Below are 21,200 nucleotides of genomic sequence, written 5' to 3'. Positions count from 1 at the left end.
CTGATGCGCTGTCAAATGAAGATGAGTGGAGAATAATTAGACGAAGAGGGGGAAGGAAACACAGCTGTCACACAAATAGAAAAATAATAAAAATGAATGGCGGGGCGGTTTTAGCGTGAGAAAAACACATCAGAGGAGGTTCATTATTCCAGCATGAGATTATTTTTTAAGTTATATTATTGGACGGTTATTGTCTTTATTTGATAGGACAGCTGAAGAAAGAGAGGAAACATTGGAAGTAGAGAGTGGGGGACGACATGCAGCAAAGTGCTGGGCTGGTTTTGAACCCACGGCTGCTGCGATGAAGACTCTGGCCTCTGTACACACTTCATAACCACTAGGCTATCCGGTGCCCCACATCTTTTTGACCTCGGAGTTTCAGAAATGATCACGGCAATGAGGTACACCTACAAGGTTGTCAATGCATCAGAGAGACTCCAACAATTATGGAGAAAGAGATCATCAGAATAACTTAACCAGGAAGTGGAAGGTGACTGTGAAGGTTGGTTTTCACATGAAGGGCATTTGGAGTGTTTTTCATCCCTTTTTTTATTGACATAATTTTTCACACCTAACCTCTAACAGCCAGCTTAAGTACTCTGCTCCTCCAAGCACCACCCTGACACTGAAAACATCACTTAGGTTGGACACAAGAGTGCACAATCCCTAAACTCTGTTACTTTATGTTTCTATGGTATGGTCATATTTCATTTAACTTCAATTGTTTATCATCATTTCATCAAATGAACTCTACTGCTATGATTTTAGTTTCATCACAGACTGCCAGCTGTAATTAAAACGACATCATTTGTGCTCTTTTATCCTCTCCCTCGGTTTCTCTCTCTCTCTATCTCTCTCTCTCTCTCACTCCCCCCTTATCTTCTTACCTCACATGCGCACTTTGCCTACAGTCTAGTCTGAAAGGTCTGTGCGGTCTTTCTGTGGTCGTTTCTGCTTCTGAGAGAGGAACTAACAAGAAAAACAAGCTCAAAGGGAGAAAAGGTAAGACTTCAAAAGTGATTTCATTATAGATTTAAAATACAGTGGCTGACTATTAAAAGTCAGTGTTTCTTTATTTATATGCATACTGCTATCTTTTTTTATTCATTGATTTGGATTGTTTTAAGAAGCTTTATGTGGTCTTTTCGTGCTCTTCTAGCTAAAAGTGCTAAAGATAATTTTGAAACAAGGACGTGATAGTGCAATAGTGACTCAAGAGATTATTGCCACATTATATTTCAATGGCATGATGTGACTAAACCAGACATCATCTTCATATACTGTCTATTCTGTATCTTTATAGCCTTTGTTGGTGATACTTATGATTTATTGAAAATACAGTCCTTTTTTTATGAGTGACTCTTGCTTTAGAGTCAAAACACAGCTTTCTGTGCTGTCAATCAAGTTTCTTCATTTTTTTTTTTTACCACGAGGTAGAAGAAGCCTGAGGTGCTGTAATATCCACTGTGCATGTGCCCATATGGCCCACTGTCAGATTGAGAAATATTGTCCCTCGAGTCAAGAGATGGCTTACTGTAAAGCAATTTACTTCTGCTCGTATATATATAATATATATATATTTTATATTTCATAAGGTGGTGTCATATTTGTGATGGACTGAAAAAGCAAACAGTGGAAAGAGAATAAAGGGAGTGAAGGGCAAAGTGACCTGAATGAGCGAAAATGTTCCCTTAAGTGCACTCATGAGGATTGTAATCACTCACACTGTGTCCTATATAAGCCTTCTACATTCCTTGATACAGTTTTACTATTTGAATTGATTAACACAATGTATTCCAGCTGAAATAATTTTTTTAAAAGTCCTCAATGTACCGTTATACACTTATGTCATGCATTCTGCTCGTAAAATGTAGTATTTGTTTGTATTTAAGCAGTTATAATAAGTGGCCACTCCCCTTCATCACAGCGTTATTTACTTCAATCAAATCCTTTCTCATCACACTGAGTTTAATCTATTGATTGCTTACAGGTGATTCAATCAACAGAGATTGTTTAAAATGGATTGTTCATCTCTGTGGTGACCTTCACACACAGATCAGATTTGATGTTTTGTCAAAACTGCAGTCGCCTGTAGTTCCAGTAGGGGGCAGTCTCAATTCTGTTTAATATGATGATAGGCCAACATGGCAATGGAATGCACACAAAGTTAAGTGACCGCAAAAGTCAATAAAATGTGAATTAAATACTTATTCAAAGTTAATTAAAAGCAAATAAGAAGTGTTAAAGACAATAGTTCAAGTTTCACTGGAAAAAAACATGCAAATAGTACAAAGACAACAGCACCATTTAATTTTCTTTAGGCTATATCTCTAGACGTTCCATTCATATTAGAGATGGGACAGATCCGATCTAATATCGGTATCAGGTCCCATATTGACATAAATAACATATCGGATATCGGACTGACCGCACCGATCTAGTCACAGATCAAGAAAGATCATCGTGTACTTTATACATTCTCAACTCGCACAGTCTCACTTTGAAGACATTCAGACTGAACTGTAAAGTGTCCACAAATCGTCTCCATGACGACGTTCAGACAAGCTGGAGCAGTGCCTGCTATATGATCAGAAGTACAATTCTTACACTTCAGTTCAAAAGAGAAAAACCTGACCGCTGTTGCTGCTTCCTGTTCGTATGCGAAGCCAGTACAATGCAATGCAATGCCAGGTTTACTACAGCTTTGTGCAGCCTTACACATAATACACCAACAACAACAATAATATTATTAGTTATGATAGTAAAATATCAGAGTATCGGTATCTGTACATATGTTTCAAAATCTGATTGGATCTGGAAAAAAGTGGATCTGTGAATCTCTTGTAAATCATAAAGGTAATCTCTCATGTGCACACATTATATCTATGCAATCATAGAATATAGTGTTGGACAAGTCTTATAAATATTGTTGACGTGATACAGATCCCATTGTTCTGAATACAATAAAAGTTTAATTCAAATATTGGTGTGGTCTTTATAAAATAAGATTCATAAAATTAAAGAAAACCAAATCACATATGAACAAATAAATCAATAATCCGTGCACACTGAAAATGACTTTTCTGTGTAAAGTTTGTGTACTGTCACTTCACTGTGAGTGAACAACATGCCTCGTCTGTAGCCTCCTCAGGTTCGCCCAGCATGACGGGGTGCACAGGCTGTACATGGGGTCCCCTGTTGGTCAACCAAATCACATCTATCTTCCATATGATACTGCAGAATAATACAGTCTATTGAATCATAACCCGTTCATCTTAACATGTAAGACGCCAGTTTCTGGCTTCAACACAACCTGACATTCATGTTCAAAAAGCTCTGGTCAAACAGTTATTGTGTTTCAGCTAAAACTACAGTGTATGGATTACATCGTAATGTAAATGAAATCAAAGGAATTTAAGAATCATGCTACCTGTAATATAACTATTGCTCTAGTGGTAATAAATGTTTGTTGAGAAGAGAAAAAAAGAGCTGTAGGATAAAACATTGGGTCCTAGTTCCTGGAGTACGGATTGGTTTATCATTTTCTGTCCGCAGGTTCCTTGTAACTGTCACTTCATTATGAGCATCATCAGCAGATACTGTAATGATCATTGTCTGTTTGCTGTGGCCTCTAAATGATTTTCTGTCTTGACTCACAAATGTTAATGTTCACTTTAAGCTCCAGGTTCAATATTGACAAAGAGAGATCACCTTTTTGTGTTTTATGTGTTTCTCCACAGGAAGTTGGCTCTGTCCTCCACTTAATGTAAAAAAAAAAGCAAAAAAAAACAACTCAAGTTGAAGCTTTGTTATCAAACAAGTTATTACATATTAACACGTTGATGTAACATTATCTCACAAACTGTGTAACGCTCTAACATGTATGTATATATATTTGTTTGTTTTGTACATGGATTTTTTTTGGTCATACATCAATGTAAGCTGGAGAAATGTAAAGATGCAGTACATTTACACTAAAAGTTACCTTGCCAGGTTATTCAAGCATCAGCTAAACAGTCTCAGGTATAATGAATTATTGGTACAATTGAAACTAGGGATGGGTAGATTATTCGAGTACTAGGGTACTCTTTGACGTCATTATTCAAATAACACTTCACGAATAGCGCAGCTTTTCATTGATAAAGTGAAATCACTCCAATATTAAAATGAATGAAAATGCCCATCCCTTAATAAACACAGAACTTCATTTTGATTACATATTTCATCCAACATTCACTTAAAGGGGACATATTATGAAAATTCCACTTTTACAGTGTTTCTGGACATATACTTGTTTAACCTGAGTGTCTACTGACCCTCAAAATGTAAAATATACCCATCCGATCATTTGTTTGTGGTCTGTACAAGTCTTAAAACACAGAGGAAAATGCTCCGTTTCAAATTTGCTCTCATTGTGACGTCACAGTGGGATTCTGGTAAATACAATCCCCTCCCCTGATATCTCCACCCATGGACTCCACCCCCAGCCTAGAACAAAACTTTTGCACAGGTCCGCTTTTTCTATTCTCGCTAGCAAAGGAGTGATGTCTACCGGGAAAACTCAGGAGGGGCTCATTGCATTTAAAGAGACAGGCACACCAAAACAGAGCGTTCTGAGAGAACTGGTTTATACAGCGTCACAAACCTCCTCTGGTGCTTGATTCATGTTATATTTTGACCAAAGCACAGCACAGATGTTTATTATAAGTTTTAATATGTCCTCTTTAAGGTCGACTGTGATTATGTGTATGTGCCAGTGAATCAAGGTTATACAGGTAAAATGCAAGATACTGTGACTCAAAGGTTTAAATAAGTTAAACTTATTTAAATGTTATTTTCTACATAAACATTCATCATTTGTAATACTCCAAAGGTCATTTTCAAGCATTTAAATTACTAACTTCATATCCTAAATTCAATCTACAGTGGCATTTGCGCAAACAGTAGCAGTTACAATGGAGGACTTGGAGGTGCACACATCTTTAGGACCCACCGACTCATCACTATCAGGTATACAGCCTGAATTATATCACTGCCCTGCAAAATATTTGTATTTCTTTAAAAAAATTAGATTGTTTTTGTAACAGAAATTTAGGCTTGACTGTTGGCCACCAAAACCTGTACTGATATGTATATACTGTAAATGCCTGTTTTTCTCTCAGATCACGGGTCTTGTGAGAATCTGACTTGCTACATGGTCCTCACGCAGCTGGAGAAAACAGCCATTGGCTCCATCTGTTTCCTGGCGGGTCCTATCACCCTGTTGGAAAACGCTCTGGTGTTGGTCGTGATTGCAGCCACAGCCACCCTGCGACAGCGGCCTTCATTTATTTTCATCGCCAGCCTCGCTCTGGCAGACGTCTTCGCCAGCTGCTTCTTCACCACCAGCTTCCTGGACTTCCATCTCTTCTATCACAGTGATGGCCCCACCGCCTATCTCTTTAAACTAGGCGGAGTCACTATGGCCTTCAGCAGCTCTGTGGGAAGTCTTCTTCTGACTGCTCTGGACCGATACCTCTGTATCCACCAGGCCTCTAGCTATAAGGTGCTGGTGACCCGCCGGCGAGCGGTGCGGAGCCTGCTGGTCCTCTGGAGCGCCACCATCTTCATGTCCTTCCTGCCTCTGATGGGATGGAGGTGTCCCAAAAGGCTTTCTCCACGATGCTCACACCTCTTTCCCTACATCAACCAGGGCTATCTGGCCTGCTGGACCAGCTTCATCCTGGTGCTCCTGGCTCTCATTTTGGTGGCTTATGCTCTCATCCTGTGGACTGCACACCGCCATGAGTCCTCCATGACCAACATCCAGGTAGCAGCAGCGACTGGCCATGCCCGCATGAGGATGGATATTCGGTTAGCACGGACCTTTGGCCTAATTCTCCTCATCCTTGTGGGCTGCTGGCTTCCTGCGCTCTCCTTTATGTTAGCTGATGTCTCCATGTCCCTCACCCACAACCAACAGCGGGCCTTCGCTTTCTGCAGCACCCTCTGCCTGGTCAACTCTGCAGTCAACCCACTGCTGTATGCACTGCGCTGTCGAGAGCTAAGAGTTGCTTTACTGCAGTTGCTACAGAGGCTGTATGAGATCGGGAGGTGTAAAAAGTCATCAGAGAACCTAACCCCAGGATTAGCCTCTGCAGAAGACAACAACTGTACTGTCTGCACTGAGGACGGGACACCCAGGAACAGATCTAACAGACTTAGCTCAATCTCAGAGATGGTAAACAATCAGCAACCGGACAACACAAAATGACTTCCTGTACAGATAGATAGGTGTGTGAGGTGATCAGACAGACATCATCCAGAACATCAAATAAGATCTACAATAAAAAATACTGGAAAGCTGGAAAATACTGGCTTGCCAAATGTAGTAGAAGCTACTGACATCAAAATGATCAAACTTAACAACATTACTAACATACAAGGGAAGCAAACATCTAAACAATGTTGGAACATGTTTGTTTGCAATTACAAATGCACCAAAAAGACAGCTTGTAAGGATCAAACATTTACTTCAGTAGCCTTGTTATGATATCAGTATAGTACTGATCACAGATTAGCTGGTCATATACCACTCAGTGAACCACCAAGAAGCCCCTAAAATCAACACATTTCAGGTAAATGATCATATAACCAGGACTCTGGAATAGCTCAGTCGTTAGGTAAGGTGCAGAGGTTACAGATCTGGTTGCCTTGGCTGCCGTTTCCGAATCCAAAAGGTGACGCTGTTTGGTGCATGTCACCCCCCACTCTCTGTCCCCACGTTTCCTACCGACTATAGCTTTCCTAGCCAAAAAAGGCATGAGTAAAAATAATAATCCTGGGGGAAAAAATTATATTACAGTAAAAAAGAACAAAAGTTTGGTGCTGAGGATGTAAGGTTAGTCAAAGCTATAGCCATATGTCAGCAATAGCAGTGTTTTTTTCAGTGATTTTATGTAGGCCTATGTTTTTTAAAATCTCTTAACCCACTAGGAATAGACTTTGTATCGGAATTGGTATTGCAAATGAATAAATTATATCAGAACATCCCTTTATCCTAGAAGTTGTTTTGTCTTAATGACACAATTATTTATTTGTAAAAAAAAAAAGAAAAAAAAAAAGGAAAATAATTATAGTGTGATATCAATATTCCAGAATAACTATACACAGGTTACATACTTAAATGGAGATACAGCTTCTCATCTGTATAATTCTGCAAAAAGTCCAGCGGAACCCTCTTTTTAAAGTGACATAATGTCAAGTGACCAGCCAACCCCTAACCTTTGACCTCTCTGCCCCCATGAAAGCACTTTAGCTCTCTCACTCCTATGACAAACCCTGTCCTGTGAACTGAACTGCTGACATAACTTTTGTGGGTCGTGTCATAGTAGAAAGGTAGATTTATTGTTTTTCCTACTTGTTCATGTTCAAAGTATATTTGTCTCTGCGTGTGCATGAACACAGAGGACACTGTGAGATCCCTATTCTATCTGCACATGAATGCCAGGACTCCACAAAAGCTCCATGCACGGGGAGGCGTCACACAATGTTCCCCCTATGTGTTCACCACATGAATCCAAGCAGTGTGTGCAGAAGTAGATGGGACAAATGATGCAAGGAGGAGAACGAACACAGGCCCTGGAACATTCTTTGAAATTGTGACAGCAAGCAGCTGCAGTTAAAGCGCAGACTAAAAAAGGAATTAGAGTCATATAAGCCTATACGGTATCAAAATAGAGAATCACACAAGTCCTATGATGCTTAGCGATCTTAAATCATTGGATAGGAACACATTGAAATCACTGTATCCACTGATTAAAGAAACTACTTGACCATTTCTGTGTGTCGACTTTTTATATGATTACTTAAGAGTAAATTCCAAAGTGAATCTTGTTCATCTGTCATACTGTGTAAGCAGTCATGGGAGCCCCATAAAACGTCTGGGATAAGTAAATATGCATGTCAACAGAAACAGTGTATAGTTTGGTCAAGCTCTCCTAAGAAGCCCATGTCTAATATCAGGTCATTATCACCATTCAGGCACAAAGGCATGTAGACGTGTCCATCAATGATATACAAAGTTTATGTTTAATCTGCCAAGTCAACGTGAAAGAAACTGATATGCTGTTTCCAGACATCTGTTAAATATGATTCCCACTGAAGGAGATTGTGACTCTGGATTTCATTTTTAATCTCATTTTTTATTTTTTTTATTTTTTTTACCTGACCACCACTGCTGCCTGCCAGACGTCTCGTGAACCTTCAATTTGAGTTCATCGGAAAAGCAATCAACGACAAGTGTAGGGTTACGAATCCGGAAATCGTAACGGTAAAAAAAGGCTAAGTATCAACAAATATCCATTTGTATTCTTTAAACATGTATATTATTGGTTTAAACAGTAAATGTTGATAACAATTTATGATTCAAACTCTGAGATATACAAAGAAAAATGTTGTAAGTATTTGAGTCCGCCCCCTCTGTGAGCTCAAATAGTGGAACAGTCCATTGTGACGTTTTAAAAATTCAGCAGGCAGGCTCGGCATTTGGCTTCCTACTCAGAGAAGAAGATCCGTTGTTGTGGAGACGAAAGAAAGGCTCAAGAAATTACGGGAACGGTGAACGTAACAACCCACCGGAGCTTACTCCCCCCCCTCCCTATAGTCTTTTTGGTGTGTGTGTGGGTCGTGTTTCCCCTCAATCTTACTTTTACCCCCTTTTTCTTTAGCCAACATGGCTTGTGGAGCTACGTTAAAGCGGTCGATGGAGTTTGAGGCCCTCCTCAGTCCTCAGTCTCCCAAGCGGAGAAGGTGCACTCCACTACCGGGGACTCCCAGCACTCCGTCCCCGCAGAGATGCAACCTCCGTCCCCCGGTCGACAGCCCAGCGCACTCGATGTCTCCCCCGGCGATAGGAGGCGAACACAGGCTCACACCAGGTATGAAATTAAACCGTAGTTGACGTTTTTTTTTTTTCTTTCTTTTCTCTCCTGCGTTTCAGGGTGGGTGTCATGGGGGAGGGGGGTTTGGGTGGAGTGGATAGCTAGCTAGTTGGGAGAATCAAGAATGGGGGTTGGAGGCTAAACGGCAATGCTAGCGTGGCTAAGCTAACTCCACGAAAGAGAATGTCGTCGCTAAGTTACCGACAATGTTTTACTTTCTTTTCTTTTTTTTAAAGAAATCATAACAAATACACTTTTTTTTTCTTCTTTTTTTTAAAAAGTAAAAGTTTCTGTGTAGATATTTGCTAGCTCATTGTATTGTTGCATGGTTGGTTTGGTAAGCTCACAGTTACTGATTCAGATTTTTACCATGAACATAATCATGCCCACAGTTATCGATGTAGATAAATTACACTATTTCTAGCATAGTAGACTAAGCATTTTGATTAACCTCATCATCAGCTTTCCCCCCTGCACACTGTCCAGCGTTTGAACGGATTATTACTGCGTTTTTTTGGGCATGCTCCTGCGTTCAAAGAAACACTATTTGTGATTACATGAAAGGACATGCTCATACATTTAACACCTGGGTGCCAAATCAAAGACTTTGGCTCTACTGTAGAGACAAATGGCTTCAGAGCAGCATGCACATCATGGCAGGCTGTTAAGTAGGAGCTGCCTGGGCAATGCTCCTTAGCTTTAGTGCCCACAATTGTCTTGCATTGAGGTGGGGGGTTACCACTATGTGCCACAGCCATTTCTTTTCCTCTTCAGGCCTGCAGGGCATTGTTCATTTCCTTTATGTCTGTATTCTGTTTCTCTCCCTTTTTGGCTTGTACAGCGCCTCTGTGAGCGATGGACGGGTGTTGGGTGCATTAGTACCCCCTAGATAATTACCTAGATGCCTCAACTGTGATCCAGTAAAGCTTAATGTATGTGCCAGTCACTATATTAGGCAGAATGATGGCAGCCCTTTTTTTTTCTTTTCTTTTTTTTAAACACATACTGCACTTTATAAAGTCAGATGGCTTTTTTTTTTTTTTTTTTGCACAGCAAGAAAAAAACCAAAACTCAATGGCTCCTATAGAGGGTCAGGAAAGGTTTGTTGAAGGAATTCAAGCACACAAATGCACACACAGATGTTCATGATGATGGAGATGGCGTCACAGCTGGCATCCTGCGAAATGTCTTATGTCTGCCTCTGATGAACAGTGTGTGATACTTCACACTCTGATGAGGTCTGTGTTCTACTGAAGCTGACGTCTAGCAGTGATTTAAGGAGCACATTGTTTCTCAGAAGGCTAAGGGAAGTTCCTTGCATTTCCGTTTTCCTAAAGGTTAAGACTTAATTGTCCCTGTTTTTGCTCAACACAAAATGAGTGTATTAGATTGCTTAATATGTATCCTTGCAGAATAGTGTTTATAGCTCAGCTACATGTATATGTTAATACAGAAAATGTATAAATAGGATTTTTTTTCTGGGTTATGTAGTCTGGTTTACCGTAAACTTAGTTAAAAATCGAAATGCCTCCTGTACATTCCATTTCTTCAGGAGTCTGTCTGTCTCGTTGAATTACTGCACAGCAGCTGCAAGTAAATCTGCAAGTAATGCACATTTGTCTGCTGCAGACATGAGGCCCAGATACCAAGTATTATACTCACCTTAAGCCAGTAAGAGGCCCCTCATGGGACTAGTGCTGCAAGCCTGCCCTTCTTCTGTGGTTTTCCAAGTGAAAGCAGTTTTGTATTTAGCGAAAGGTCAGCTGTCATCCCTCCCACCCATCTCTACCCACACAGGTTTTCCAGCTAGTCAGGTTTGCTAATGTGGAGCAAGTTTGGATGTGCAGGAAAGACACAGGGATCCTACGGTGTCCACTGCCCAGGCATATTTGGGTTATTTCATAATATAAATAGGATCAATCAATCTTTTTTTGTGATGCCAGTCTGGGCTGGTATTTCGATAATGTTCTCCTGGTTGACAGATGAGGCTTTTGTCAGGTAAACAGATTTGGCCCTGAGAAATCTGCTGCCTCGCCAGGAAGCGCTTGTTGACAGAAGTAATGAATTTAGAATGTGAAAAAAATGGAATCACATAGCACTATTGAGACGTACAAGACCAACTTATTTCTGCCAAGTGCGCTTTCTTTTACAATATTTGAATACTACACCGCTTGATGCTCAAATCAGTTGTCTTATTTTGCTTAATTTGTAGACAGTTCACAGATATTACAGTAAAGTTGCACATTATGCATGATCTATAGCAGGACATGAACTGTATTATCCATGAATTGCAGTCAGTGGTTTAGGATCGTGTACTGATTTTTGTTTTTGGTGGCTCTGATTCCACAGGCTCCAATAGTTGATAGTAAACTTAAGCCACAGTTAAAAAGTCCACATGGTAATACATGAAAGTGGCTTGTTTGATTCAGCAAAAGACTCATCAGGTGTCCACAAGTGGTCTGGTTCTGCAATGTCCAATGTTGAACTTGCACATAATGCAAAACTTACCCATAATAAATCACTGACTACTTCCTGGCAGTTTGAACATGTGAAACCCACCAACACCCCCCCCCCCCCCCCCACACACACACACACACACACACACACACAATCACACAATCAGTGGAGGGTGAAATGTAATGACTCAGCGTTGTTTTCTCTGCACCACCATGTCCAATCTATCCAGCCAATCTCCCTTTCGTATTCACTATTCTGCCTGTGCTTAAGCCTTTTAGCCAAGGCTTTCTCCACTGTTTCCCCCTGGCTCCCGGAAGTCTGTGATTGATTGCTTGGCCTATTTGTGGCAGGGGTCATTGTTGCCAAGCAACACCCACCGTTGAGCCACTTGTAGTTGGCAGAGCTGGAAGTGATGGGCAGCAGGAGAGGGTTTTCACTCGTCTGTCACATTTACTGTCCAACATAAATGTCAACATTTTTTTTTTTTTTCCACTATCTTGATTTAGAATTGAACTTTGTTTTGGTTCTGAATGCACTTACAGTTTAACATTTTAAAAAGTATCAAAGACATGTAAGTTTATCCAGAAACACTACATGATGGGATTGCACCAAAGTAGTTGTAGCACCAGGTAAAGTTGGTTTTTCTTTCAGTTCTCTCTAGAGACAGTACTTTGCTCTCTTCTGCTCTGTCTGTTGGTTCAACCATCATGTTGACTTCCTGTGTCTACTACAGGGTTTCCCCCAGGAAATTGGTAACTGAGGTTGGTAGAGCTGCTACCCCACCCAAGCCCTACAAAGAAAATAACTAAGAACACAAAATGGTGGTGAAGACAGACACTGGGTCTCCTACACACACACACACACACACACACACACACACACACACACACACACACACCTAAAAACTAATATTTGAAACTCTAAGATTGGAATAATCAACAAGGGAAAACGGAAGGACTTCTGTCTAATGGGATCTAGCCTAATTCAAAAATGTGTGTTTCATCTGGTGTGTGGTTGGACAGTCCCTGCCCTGAGTCCTTGTCCCAGTCTGGCTGTTTGACAGTTGCTGGATTTTGTCTTAAGGATGTTTTGGAGGCACAGTGAGAGAGACAGGGCCCTGACACTGTGCTGCTCTTTGTTCTCTGATCTAAGAGATGCACGCTGTTATCATGGGCCTACTTGCAATGAAAAAGTACTCAGTCCTGCTGGTTTATATGTTTATCAAAATGAACTTCAACCTGTTGTAATCTCTTTGACGTTATGATAATTAAATATTGGGATCACACATCAAATTTACCTGTGTTGTTTGAGCTTTGTCTAAAATGCTGCCCTATCAATTCACTGATTTAGGACCATGGCTAAGACAATCTACTTTCTTTGTTTCTCAATTTATTATAAAAATCTTCTCTCAACACACGGCCATTTAAATATTGGTGTATGTAGTTGAGGCTGAAAGTGCTCTACTAATTATTGTAATTCGGTGTGCAGTACGGTATGTATAAAGTTGGAATAAAGCGTAAAATGGCCACTGCACATTCCGAGAAAAGGAAGTTGACATTTTCCAATTGGTTGTTGTTCTTTTTACATTACAAACACCAAATATTACAAGTACATGACAACAGCAAATTTCCACTCTAGAGTGACTGAAACCTGGGAGTATTTGTTATGAATTGATAAATAATGTAATTGACCATTTAAATCTTGAAAAATGGTTGGAAAGGAATAGTTTCAATCCATGTTTCAGCCTCTTTGTGTGGATTTCAATTTCTGAAGTGACGTGGGCCGTGACCTTATCATGAGTGAACAGCCCAGTCGTAGCTAAACAGAGGTTAGATTAGGCTGACTGAACATTTGTTTTAGATTTTTCACATCATATAAGATTTTGATAAGTGAAGCTTCCCACTTACATGCTTTTCGTTTTGTTCTGTACTCTTTGTGCAGCTGAACATTTCTCAGTCTGCCTCTGCTTTAGATGCTACCCGATACCTTCCATACAAACCTGACGCAGACAGTTCTTCGCTCCAGGTCAGATGCTGCGAAATCTAACCACATCCAAACACCCGTGGAGAATTGATTCCTTTTTTTATGATGACATTCTACCTTTTGTTTTAGCAGAATGCTCCTCTAACTAAGAACTTTGGGAGTTCAGAGAAGCAGACCTGTACTGTTATTCCACAAGTCAAAGTTAAGATTGATTTTCATTTTTTAAACAGAACAGTGCATTTAAATTCATTCGTCAGAAAGATTTACTTCCCAGCTCTAGGCCACATGTAACACGGCTTTCTTAAAATGGCTCTGGATGATGAGGAAAGCAGGATTTTCTCTACAAACAAGCTTACTGGTGAGCAGGCTGAAGTGACTTCAACATGTCCTCTCACTTCCTCCCCACCCAAGATAAATAGGAACGACTCCCCAGATAGAGAAGGCATACGTACAGAATGTAAAGAGGACGATAAAGTCCCTCTCCTGCGTTAGGTTATCAGCACTGGTTGAGGCCATGATGTTTTTCTCGTGTTTTTCCCAGGACTCGTTTGAACTTTGACCTTATAATTGGATATATGTGTGTTGGCTGTTACCCGTGTTTAAGCTGTGTCGACACTGCACAGCAGGGCAGCAAAGGGTTCTTCCTAACGAGGAGACATTGGAGATCTCAAGGGGATATCACTGTGCAGTAAACACATTTTATTGACCATATACCTGTGCTCCTAGTTTGCCTGCATCAGCTTTTTTATTTCATTGAAATCCATACTTGTTCCAAGTTGAAGCTCCGGCTAATGCTATTTTTGAAATTTGTGATTCATCTGCTTACAAAAATGTGTTTCTTCTGTGAGCCAAAGAGGAAAATGACAGGTTATGAAAAGGAGAAGTCAACGTTGACTCAGATGCACATGCACCCCTAAGGTGAAATAAAAAAAACTGTTATGTTATCACAGGCAATATCAGGTAAAGGTAACGTTCAATTGTGCAAAGAACTAAAAATGCCCAGTGCGCTGCCCCCGCCATACAAACACCATGTAGTGTTTAAAATGTGGACTTCGTAGGTCAGTATCTGCCTTGCTTTCTGTCTTTATTTACAGCTTTGGTAGGTTAGTGCTTGAAATGCAGGAAAATGATCCATAGTCATGTCCCAGAATACACAATAATAAACCAATCATATTGATCTTTTTTATATTGCAACTTTTATAAGACGCTTAGTTTCAGGTACAGTATCACCACAACATTAAAACAAAACTTCTATTAACATCATACATGTTAGTCTGAGTAATCTTTATGACCTACTCTTTTATCTTTAAGAAAAACTGCGTGAAATGGGTGATTATCATGTGAATTAGATCTATCAGTGCTGTACATATCAGTTTGTAAGTCGCCTGTAGCTGTCCCTAACTCCATTAGTGGTGCAGAGTCAGACTAAAAGCTGCTGAATAATACAGGCAGACAAGAAATGTCCTGTTTTGATAACGTCTGCGTGGCAGTGATGTATTACACAGATCAGTTTACGAAGCAAAGCCAATAAAACACCATGATTTAGTCCAACCCCCTAACAAATCTTTGTAGAATTAGGAATCTTTTTAGAAGGTTTATTTTACAGCCATTGAAGCTATGTCACCAGCTGTAGTTTGGCATGATGCAGACGAAATGAAAGTGTTTGAAAGGATGTAGTTGATACATCAACAAGACCAGAAGATGTGAACAAGTCAGCTGTGTGTTTGTGTGTCGTCATAGCTTCTAGTTTGGTACTTTCTGTCTTTAACACCTTCACTTCCTTTCTTTGAATGTGTGTGTTTTTTTTTCGCTCTTCGTTCTTTTTTTTTTCTTTTTTTCTTTTTTTTAAAGTCGCGTGAGAGACGACACAGGATGTGAGCACAGCTGTTCTTCGTTTTAATAACGCTTGCTGATTATGCCTTCCTCTAATAGTCCCTGGTTATGTTGGGATAATGTTCAACATTGTATGAATGTGATTGTGGTGGGTGTAGTATTTTTAATAACACACATTAATGAGAATACTGGTTGTTTCCATTTCAGTCATCAACCACTGTTTTACACATTGAATAGTGAACAAGGACACTTCTTGGGAAACTATTCCTGGGTAGATTAATGTGGCCTTTGTATTATTGAAATGAATACTTAAGCATGTGATACTTTGCAAAACTATGACGTTTGTTGGATGAGACACTTTTTTTTTTAAACAAAGTGACAAAAACAATATTCAGATGTGTTTTGACGATGCATTTTGCTTTGTTTTTTTGTCGTTCTCTGTCCTGGTTTTAACCGTTATTTCTTCCTGTGTCTGTTTTCTCCCTACAGAGCAAATCTTCCAGAACCTGCGTCAGGAGTACAGCCGGATCCAGAGGCGGCGACAGTTGGAGGGGGCCTTCAACCAGACCGAGGCCTGTAGCTCCAGTGATGCCCCCAGCCCCAGCTCCTCCCTCAACGCCCCCAGCTCCCCACCAGGTAGGAGAATTTACTGTTGGCCAAGCACACATGAATGGCTGTTTACATATTTTACCCCAGAGGCCATGTCCTCTGGTCATGCACAGATCTAATGGGAACAGCATGGCAGCATTGGAGTGAGGTTATGGATGTTTTCCCCAATATGAACCACATGCTTGGCATGTTTGCTCTCTGTAAGGACAGGGTACATTTATCTAGGTCTGACTGTTGTAGAATCATTTTTTCTATTTAGAGCAGAGGAACAAAGCATGTTTTTTTTGTTTTTTTGAATGTAGGATCATTGTTTACTTCTGCAGGTAACCACTTCTGCCTCCACAGTTAATCAATAAAGTCTGCTCTGTTCTGTTCCCATCAGTCACAAACATTGAATATTCCACTACCTCAGACATCAAAACCACAATAAAACAGATTCATATCTTTTGTATTCCAGATTTTCATTCTTCGCAGTCTCCCAACCTCAACAGGAATGAAAAGGTTGTTGATTATGCAGGGCCTGACCAAAAGCTCTTTGGCTTGGCGTGCTGGAATTCTCACCCGGCCTCTCCCGTTAAGATGATGTATCATAACACAAGTTCAGCCTATTCTTCTGAAACTTGACTATATTATCATTTTGTCATAATACTGTTCAGTGTAATTAATTAGTTTCAGATGGCGCTCCTGATAAGCCGTAATTTTTCTCATGCTCAGGTTTTTATCTGAAAGCGTTACAAATCAAACTTTTATGGCGAGCCAAAGTGTCACAGAGTAATTTACATTTGCAGCGATAGTGTGCAGATCTCACAAATTAAGAGAAGATGCAATCTCTTCACTGTAAACAAGTTAATAAATCCACATGTCATAAAGATGGAATATTGAGCCACCAGGAAAAAAAACAATTGCAAGGGAATTTTTGGTGCTTGCATCAGACGTCTTGCGAGTGTAAACAATGATAACCTTTCTTTATTCATATTTTCACAATGGCAGTAAAGAGATATATAATTGATTTATTATTAAGTGGTTTACTTTAACCCTGGCATGGGGCAGATATAGCTAAGAATACTGGCCTCTGAAATGGGATGTGCTGATTTGTTTCTGACTTCTTTTCTTCACACATATGTGCCCATAAAAACTATGACAATGTATGATTCAAATTGACAAACATTGCAGGTTTGCACATCCTTTTGTATCAACACATTTGTCCTGCATAGGTAGTTGACAGTTTAGATGTGCCTATAATCTAAGCCCCAGGCCCACAGTCCCCTGTGTCTCATCTCCCTGTCTTCAGTATCCTCTCATAGATCAAAGTGACTGCGCTGTTACTGACCCGGCCTCTTTCTATCTCTGAGTCGGCCATTAAACCTTCATCCTCCCTCTGCCACCCTCGCCTGTGATTTACCAACATTTTAGTCCCAAGCGGTTTATAGCGGACCTCAAAGTTTGCTTGGTAAGCTAAAGCAGGCTCCTGCAGCACTGACACAGAGACACATGGGAGTCTCAGAAAGAGCTCACATTAGTGCTGCATGACCCTGTTAGCTGGCAGAGGTGAGGGACGACAGGGGGGAAAAGCTGTAAATTTGCATTTTGTTGAGCACTGTTTGGTGGAAAGAGGACATTTCTGTCCTTTGAGTGCACCCAGAGACCTGAGTGATTCAGCTTCTTTTTTTCATAACTGATCTGATTTTGTGTTCCTCAGGTGCCTCAAGGAAGGACCAGCCCTCGTTTACACTGAAGCAGGTGAGCTACCTGTGTGAGAGGCTGCTGAAAGACCACGAGGAGAAAATCCGGGAGGAGTACGAACAGATCCTTAACACAAAACTTGCAGGTAATAACCATCCCTTCATAAAACCAAATTAATTAAAGCCATAAACTCCAGGACTTCGATATCAGCATTCACTGTTCATCTGGCCAGCAGGTTCTTGCTTTCTGTCAAATTAGAAGTGTGAAAGTGTCTCTGTAATGAGAAACATTCAGCCAAAGAAAGAATCGTATGAGAGTCTTCTTCTATAATAACTGATAACGTCTGCAGTGCTGGCATCCATCCTCAAACAGAGTTAATGTGCTTAAAGAGTCAAATACTTTAAATGGGCAGAGAACAAGAGTAGTGAAGATTGTATTAAATGTAGAAGCCGAGGCATCGCTGCACTTACTTAGATTTTGTCAACAAAAGGTATGTTGTTGTTTTGACTCTCATACCCTAAGCTGCCTTTTTAACCTCAAAATGGAAACTTTTAACTACAACTCTACAATTCATTTAGCAGTCACTTCTGTCCAAAACGACGTACATCAGACAGTAAGTACAAGACACGCTCCTCTCTAGAGGAGTGAACTATTTTACTTATTGCAAACAAACGGGTCCAATCAGACACAGGTGCTGACATGCAGTGCAGAGACGCACTGTTCCATTTTGTAAAAAGTGAAAGTGAGGGAGCAGGAGCACACTGAAGGGGGTTTTCACTGGCCAACCGTCCACATTTGTGATTAGACTGCTGAGAAGTGATTTATCAGTTTCCATGTTGTTCAGGTGTTACAGTGCGGACAAAAATATTTATGAAACACCTGCACAGTCCTCCACGCCGTGATGTAGTCGAGTCACCAAACCTCGAGTGTGAGGCGAGTCTGAGCCATCAAGGATGTGTTAGGATGACCACTGTTGCACTCCAAACTATTCCACTGTGTGAACCTCCACTAACTGTGTGGGACCTTTTGGACATGTAGAAAACACATTTCATTTAACTTTAGATTCTGAACAGACCTGTCAGCTTGTCTGCAGATTTAAATTCTGAAGTTGCAGCTCTGTGCATCGTGCACAAATGCGCACCGCGCCCCTTTTTGGGCGACACACTGATTGTGACTGCTGCCGTGGAATCACTGCAGGTGTCTAATAAACGCAAAACCAACGCATCCAACCCATTTTTTTAATACAAATTTTAAATTACATTAAAACCTGATTCATAGTTATATAACTTCACTTCGAACTGAATGAATCGTTACGGCTTTATTAAAAAACAAAGAAACCCATTAACACGGTATTTATCAGTAAATAAGTCCTCCTCTTCATCTCCCAAGACCAAATGCAGTAAATGCTCGAGTCAAAGTCATCAGTGCACGACTCGGTCAAGTCACGAGTCCTGAAAGTCAGGGCTCCAGTTGAAGGACTGTGACTCGAGTACTACAACGCTGCCTCTTTGAACACGTCATTTTCCCACAACGGTCCAGTGTTTGAATTTGTATCCTCATCAGTGTCTTTTCTTATCGTTCCAGAACAATATGAATCTTTTGTGAAATTCACACAAGACCAGATCATGCGAAGATACGGAGCCAGGCCTGCTAGTTGTGAGTATCTTAAACTACCAGTGAAGTGTTTAAATGAATAAAGTTGAAAAGAGTTTGAATGATGATGTTATTGTTTCTGTCCAGCTGTGAAACTCATCTCCTGTCTCAATCATTTCATGTGTTTCAGACGTCTCCTGAGCTCACATCGATGAGATTTCCAGCTTCCTCTCACAAGATGGCTGCTCTTCTTCGGGCCCCCTTCCACTTGATTTTTATTTTATTTACCAATCCCCCTTCCGTCTCAAACTGTCGGGTGCAATGGTTTATCCCTCTTTTTAATCCAAATGTTAATTTCTTACTTTGAAACTATAGCTGCTGGCCAAAAGCTAGAAGAATCTGAAAGATAAAAGCCCAAACGTTTCCCTTGTTGATATACTCTTTCTGGAAATCCTGACAAAAAGCAGATCTGTGTCAAATCTCTTGCTGGCGCTGTAGAAAAAAGCTTATTGGCTCGAGTGATCTTTCTGTATAACCTTCCAGCAGCTGTATTTATAGGCTCCCGCTTCTCACGTTGTCCCGCTTTCCTTCCCCGTCCCTTCCCCCGCCTCTCTCTCCCTCCCTCCTCACTCTTTACCTGAGAATGTGGATTTTTCTTCCTTTTGAAAAAAATAAAGTTCAGTGTTTAAAATGTGTTGTCTTGGAACTTTTTTTCTTTAAATGTGTGTGTAATATTGATGTTGTAGGAGGCAGCTAAAGTTGGCTTAATTATTTATTTTAATAATTTTTTGGTTTGTGTTAAATTCCTTTATTCTGAAGAAACTAAGGGACATTCAATTTTAATTTAATCATAGGCGGACTGAAAATTCATTATTGGCCTTTAAACCTTGTTAGCAGCTTATTTTCTACTTCAAATGATTTCAAAATGTATCATCTCTTTTCCCTTAACAAGAAATTTGAAGTCATCACTTTGACCATGTTGCTTTTATCCATCCATCCATTTTCTTCGCATTTGGGATCGGGACTGGACGCGATCCCAGCTGCCATAGGGCGAGAGGTGGGGTACACCCTGGATGGTTTGCTAGTCAATCACAGGGCTGATGTATAGAGACAGACAACCAGCTACACTCACATTCACACCTACGGGCAATTTTAGAGTCACCAATTAACATAACCAGCATGTCTTTGGACTGTGAGGAGGAAGTCAGAGAACACACACATGCAAACTCCACAGAGAGGCTTCTGTCCGACGGGGATTTGAACCAGGAACCTTCTCGATGTGAGGCGACAGGGATAACCACTGTACCATTTCTGACTTTTCAAGATAAAAGAATAAATCTAGAAAAAGAATGCAGTTTATATCTAGAAGAATAACAGCTGTTGCAACCATAATCACATCAGAAGGTCCACAGAGAAGTGGTTTCTTTGTGTTTTTATTTGTCAGATAATGGTTATGGCATATAAGTTCGATGAGGTATTAACTTGTTTTATTTTATCATGCAAATGTGTAGGAGGACAGCAAAGACAAAAACGGAGACATCAACTGACATAGACTTCAACCAGAAAAAACATTATGAAATACTTGTAAAAAAAAAAAAAGGATACAAGAAGGAAAAGAGAGACAGAGATGGTGCTTTTGTAAAGTGGACTCGAGAGGGAGAAGAGAGAATTAAGAAGGGTGTATGGTATGAGTTGAATATGTTGATGTGTGTATTAATCTCGTGGCATGAAAGGTAAGACTTTATGTTATGTGGAAATGGACTGCAGCCGGCGGTTTCGGGGTCAAAGGTCCACTGCTGGTGATTTGAGTGTAGGATGGAGGGAGAGGCTGATGCTATAAATTGACTTTGGTCGGGTCCTGAAACCCATTAGGAGGGGACTTGGCCACTTACAGGACCCAGCCTTGTTTAAGATGTGCATGCTCAGGTATTTATGATGTCCAATTCCAGAAATAAATTAAATTTGTGAACAATGTGAAGGTTTCATATAAACGGCAAAACATATTTCCTTTCCACCTGCGATGTAAAACAACACCATTCTATTGTTCTTAATTGTGGACTCTATTGCCTCCTGGTGGCCCATGTCAGGTACTGCCACGTTTATATTAGTGTTGCACTTCAA

At 40.4% G+C, this 21,200-nt stretch overlaps 2 protein-coding genes across 2 annotated transcripts; both read left to right on the top strand.

Moving 5' to 3' along the window:
* Positions 1 to 888: 888 nt before the first annotated feature.
* cnr2 (cannabinoid receptor 2) lies at positions 889 to 7,819 on the top strand. Its single transcript, XM_020633560.3, has 3 exons — positions 889 to 1,002; positions 4,927 to 5,010; positions 5,163 to 7,819. The coding sequence occupies exons 2-3, from the start codon at positions 4,956 to 4,958 to the stop codon at positions 6,251 to 6,253; spliced, it is 1,146 nt and encodes a 381-aa protein (XP_020489216.1). The 5' UTR covers positions 889 to 1,002; positions 4,927 to 4,955; the 3' UTR covers positions 6,254 to 7,819.
* Positions 7,820 to 8,519: 700 nt separating this feature from the next.
* On the top strand, positions 8,520 to 19,772 carry akirin1 (akirin 1). Its single transcript, XM_020633562.3, has 5 exons — positions 8,520 to 8,918; positions 15,684 to 15,830; positions 17,503 to 17,631; positions 19,071 to 19,142; positions 19,270 to 19,772. The coding sequence occupies exons 1-5, from the start codon at positions 8,714 to 8,716 to the stop codon at positions 19,278 to 19,280; spliced, it is 564 nt and encodes a 187-aa protein (XP_020489218.1). The 5' UTR covers positions 8,520 to 8,713; the 3' UTR covers positions 19,281 to 19,772.
* Positions 19,773 to 21,200: the final 1,428 nt, after the last annotated feature.

This window comes from Labrus bergylta, chromosome 8 (genome assembly GCF_963930695.1).
Source record: "Labrus bergylta chromosome 8, fLabBer1.1, whole genome shotgun sequence".
In the NCBI taxonomy this organism is placed as follows: domain Eukaryota; kingdom Metazoa; phylum Chordata; class Actinopteri; order Labriformes; family Labridae; genus Labrus; species Labrus bergylta.
Note: the sequence above shows the minus strand (reverse complement) of the source record. Positions and strands in the feature narration are given on the sequence as shown.

Coding starts and splice junctions, on each gene's coding strand:
- cnr2 (XM_020633560.3), top strand. CDS start 4,956: ATGGAGGACTTGGAGGTGCACACATCTTTAGGACCCACCGACTCATCA. Junction 5,011..5,162: donor CACCGACTCATCACTATCAG/GTATACAGCCTG, acceptor TTTTTCTCTCAG/ATCACGGGTCTTGTGAGAAT.
- akirin1 (XM_020633562.3), top strand. CDS start 8,714: ATGGCTTGTGGAGCTACGTTAAAGCGGTCGATGGAGTTTGAGGCCCTC. Junction 15,831..17,502: donor CGCCCCCAGCTCCCCACCAG/GTAGGAGAATTT, acceptor TGTGTTCCTCAG/GTGCCTCAAGGAAGGACCAG. Junction 17,632..19,070: donor CCTTAACACAAAACTTGCAG/GTAATAACCATC, acceptor TTATCGTTCCAG/AACAATATGAATCTTTTGTG.